The sequence below is a fragment of the Gavialis gangeticus genome, unplaced genomic scaffold (assembly GCF_001723915.1).
Source record: "Gavialis gangeticus isolate Ggan-Ray unplaced genomic scaffold, GavGan_comp1, whole genome shotgun sequence".
Classification (NCBI taxonomy): Eukaryota; Metazoa; Chordata; order Crocodylia; family Gavialidae; genus Gavialis; species Gavialis gangeticus.
The window spans coordinates 92,481,699-92,486,198 of NW_017729024.1; the positions used below are offsets into that span (position 1 = coordinate 92,481,699).

At 38.7% G+C, this 4,500-nt stretch overlaps 1 protein-coding gene across 3 annotated transcripts in view; it reads left to right on the forward strand.

The window, feature by feature from the left end:
- Positions 1 to 4,500, forward strand: part of GKAP1 (G kinase anchoring protein 1) — a 57,257-nt gene that overhangs the window by 36,662 nt on the left and 16,095 nt on the right. For 2 of the 3 annotated variants that reach the window (XM_019517403.1, XM_019517405.1), the window contains exons 4-5: positions 1,493 to 1,570; positions 4,019 to 4,151. In XM_019517403.1, the coding sequence (XP_019372948.1) occupies positions 1,493 to 1,570; positions 4,019 to 4,151 (211 nt within the window). The remainder of the gene's footprint in view (positions 1 to 1,492; positions 1,571 to 4,018; positions 4,152 to 4,500) is intronic. The other variant, XM_019517404.1, reaches the window with a different exon arrangement.

Sequence of the window (4,500 nt, forward strand, 5' to 3'; positions counted from 1 at the left end):
CAGCAATCCACCCTCCCGAAAGCATGGGTCGTTGTCAAGGCACCCAAGCCTGTAGCGGTGCATGGGATTATCTTGTCCTAAGTGCAGGACTTTGTGCTTGTCTTTGTTGAACCTCATGAGATTTCTTTTGGCCCAATCCTCCAATTTGTCTAGGTCTCTGAATCCTAATCCTACCCTACAGTGCATCTTCTACTCCCCCCAGGTTGGTGTCATCCGCAAACTTGCTGAGGGTGCACTCCATCCCATCTTCCAGATTGTTAATGGCATCTTTCCTTCTGTCGCTTCAATTTAGTATGCACTTCAGACCACTAGTCATAGAATAAATTAAATGTTTCAGATATTAGCACACTCATACCTGTATGGAATTTCCCCTGTGTCCATGCCTCCTGTATCTATACAATTACATTAAAGGAATTTACTTAAGTCATCTACTTGGTTTTATTCAAGTTAAGGATATTAGTCAGTCTTCCTTCATTCAAAACTCATTTGGAGGGTTTTGCCTGATGAAGGGTTTGCTACCAAAATTTCAAGGCTTGTAGAACATCTAACAAACCATGTGTGTTAGGCAATACACAACTCTTAAAAACATGTTAGTTCTTAAGGTCACAGTTTCCAGAGGCAAGAAAGTTATCCCTAAATTGTAAATAACTTGAACAGCCTGAATTAATGACTGAAAAGACCTAAATTGCAATTTGAAGAACAGAGGAAAAATGGCAGATTAGAGAAGAAATAAGAATGAACCAACAAAGGTAGCAACAGTCTAGGGGCATGATTTTGATGATGGCTGGGACTTCTGTTTTCCAGCCCATTTGGCCAGTGACAACAGTGATAATGTAAAATAGTGGTTCCAAGAGAAGTAATATGCAGCAAAATAACTGCTACATCATGAGGTATTTTAATTAAAATAATCACGTGTGTGTGCATCTTGTATATTACTGCTCTGTGTAGGTCCTGACTAGCAAGGACTTCCATTTGTTCTACAGAAACCCTAGTTCTGGAGGAATCTTTACCTTCAGCCCAGTTACACTATATTATCGGTTATCGGTTTGTCCTTAAAGTGGCAGCACAGGTTAGATCACCTTTCCTGTCCTACAACTTCTCTTCCCTGAGCACAGAAGAGTTGAGGAGATGTTTATTTCCCCCCTATTGCTCACCTCAAAGACACGTCATATTGTATGCTTACAGCTGCCTCTAAGCATTTGCATGCTGAACTTCAAGACAAATATAATTAAAAATATGTGAATTTGTTTTTAATTGTATTGACTAAACTATGCATGTTTTTTACACACTTATGTGACACTGTCATCACTGGTATATTTGATCGCTTGTTACCCAAAGCCTTGTATTTAGTTAATCATGCACTGCATCATAACAGTGTTCTGACAGCAGCTGTAAGGTGCACAGGCCAAAACTAGATATGGATGGCCATTTTGGCTCTTAAAAACAACAACAACAAAAAACTGTTACAATGTCCTGTCTTTATTTTGTTCAGCTGACATCAGAAATGTTTGAAGCAGATCTTGAAAAGGCATTACTGTTAAGCAAACTGGAATATGAAGAGCACAAAAAGGTATTTGCTAACTTCACCCCAGTTTTAAAATTGTACAAGTTCTTGCCTTCTATTCAGTTCTGAATAAAAAACCCTAATGGTTTAGTTCCTGCAAAATTTCTTATAAATTATCTCTGTACTTTCTTAATTCTGAAGGGTATAGGAGTTGAGAAACACTGGAGATTTCAAGTAATCTATAAGTAGCTGTGTTAAAGATGACCTGAAAATGGGGAAAACATTGTTTGTACATCTTTTGAATCTTCTGGGTTTTTTTAATCGTGTAAATATAAATGGGAATGGAGGGAAATGGTTTGTGAGGTTTTTGAGAGAGGTTTCTGTAAAGGGCTCCTTAGAAACACAGTAAGCATTTAAAAGCCTTAATTTGTAAGTGGTAAGCCTATTGTACCTTCAGCATTCTTTGCCCAGCTTTTTAAAGGTATTTTCAATTGGAGATGTAAAAAGTTTTGAACAAGATAATTTTAATCTTCCCTTTCTAACTGGTAATCAGGCAAATAAAATCTGAATTTCTGTTTGAACCTCTACCACCAACTTCATACATCAGAAAAAAAGCAAAAAATGTGTGTGCACATTTATTATGAATTTAGTGTTAAGCTATCTTGTACTTCTGTTCGACAAACTGCAGAACTTTGTGAAGATTTTTGCTTTGAGGGAATCTCTACACTTAAGCTGAAGCTTTTAAAACTAAGGTTTTAACTTCTATGACTTGCCTGCTCTAAAATCCAGATTTTTAAAAGGAAAATAAGGCTTTTCTTCAAGTACAGAAAAATGGCATTTGCAAGATTTTGGAGAAGCCATAGGAAAATCTTGTATATCTTATTAAAATTATCTAATCACTGTTAGCATTTTTAGGTTTATTAAAAAGTAGACTATGATGTTCTATATTATTTCTGTTTCCCTGTTCCCCATCATAGCCTGTTCCGCTTCTTGATTTTGGTATAAGAATACTAATTTTAGAGGAGGGGTAAGGGAGAGGGGAAAACATCCCATTCAAATCCTAAGGCTTTTTTTTTTTTTTTTTAAGAGTTATAAGTAATGAAACAATCTGAGTTTTGAAAAATCTCTAAAACTAGTTGTCAAATTTTGGTTAAATTATTATATCAATTAGTAGAACATGATTAAAAAATGTTGATCTGTTGATAGATGAATGACTAGCCATGTACTGCAAGTAAAAGTCAAAAAAGAGCAGGCTTCTGGGTTTTTCTGTTTGTTTCTTTGGTAGCTTTGTATTATAATGCCTTTTAACTGTTTTATCCCAGATGACTGTTATCTGGGATTGTTAATTTACAGTTCATTGGTACTGTAAGGGCATAGAGAGAGGTAACAAATGTATCAGCGTCAAATGTAGGCTATAAGCTGTTCTGATGCAACTGTTACATGATTCTGCAGTGACAGAGATGTAGCAAGATCACTTCAGTTTTTAACTGTGCTACAGTCAGAAGTCAAAATTAGTGATTGGACTACCTTGTATTGCTACAGGATCATGTAGATAGATTCAGGTGGTAACAATTGATGTACACTCAAGGGAACAACTCTCCCTCCTTTTTTGAAGCAGTTTAAACAGTTACTCTGTCCACATCTTTAATGAAAAGCTGTACTTTGGTTTGAAGAAAAGAGTTGATTCTTTAGGCCAGGGGTTGGTAAGTGTTTGTTGCCTTAGGTTAGAGAATGCAACCTAGCTCTTTGCACTGGGCTGCAAAATTATGTCCCCTGCAGTGAGGGTAAGCATAGGCATGAGAGAAACATGGAGTGCTGCAGAGGAAATGGGCAGCTCGGTGCAGTTACCACCAGACCCTCTAAGCTGCCCCAGGATGGGTCATACTTTCCTAAGCAACATCCAACCTCTTTCCAGATTGAATTCAGCCCAAGGGCCCTAGGTTGCTGACCCCTACTTTAGACCAATTGGTGTGCGCTCAAGAGTTCTTCCATCAGAGACATTGAATAATTGCTGGAGGTCCAAACTTACTTTTTAAAAATAGAAGCCTTTAGAGGAATTAAATATCCAATTGTGTTGTTCATTATAGTAATGGTCCTCAATCACTAGTGTGTGGGTTTGCTATGTGTGGACCACACAGATGTGGGCTGGGGAGTCAACCATTCCCTCCTTCCATCTGTTTTTTGCAGTGCTAGCCTGCTCTGTGTGTCCTATTCTGGCACAGATAACAGCAGAGCCATCTTAGTGCTACACTATAAATTACCTCTATTGAGAATTGGAGCTCATTAGCTTAGTCACAGCAGCATGTGAATGTGGCTATGCTACTTTCATTTCAGAGCTAATGTGTAGGACTAGGTCAGGTTCCTGCAGGAAGTCTAGCAGAATAGCCCACAAGGAGGATAGGGCATGTAGTTGTAGATGATTGTGGACGGGTAGGTTGGGGGATCAGGAAGGCTAAGAACTGTTGCATTAAAATAAAGTAGTATAATCAGTGGGATTTTCTTCAAATTATTCAGGAATATGAAAATGCTGAAAATCCTTCACCTCCTTCAAAGTCTGTGAATAAGAAAGAGAAAAGAAAGAACCAACAAGGAAAAGACAAACCTCTCACAGTATCTCTGAAAGACTTTCAGTCCGATTCTAATATAGGTATGCATTTTTATGTTCAATACAGTTTTTTACAAAATAACTTAATATCTGGAATTCAAATTATGTATAATTTTTTTTACAGCAAAGCACCCTGTGTGATGAACAGGGATCCAGGTTTTCCGGTGGCTGCAGAAAAGTGTGAATTTTCACATTTAAAGGAGAAAAATGTGGGAAACTGGGTTTCCCTTTGCAGGCTGGGTGCCTGCTGGCCAAGGCCGTCCCTGGAGGCGCATGAATCAGGGCGACTGGCTTGGGCCCCATACTTTGGGGGCCCCCGCAAAGCTGGGCGGAGCGGTGGCGGTGTGGAGCCAAGCAGAGCAGTAGCTCCATGTCCCGCTGCTCGCTACCC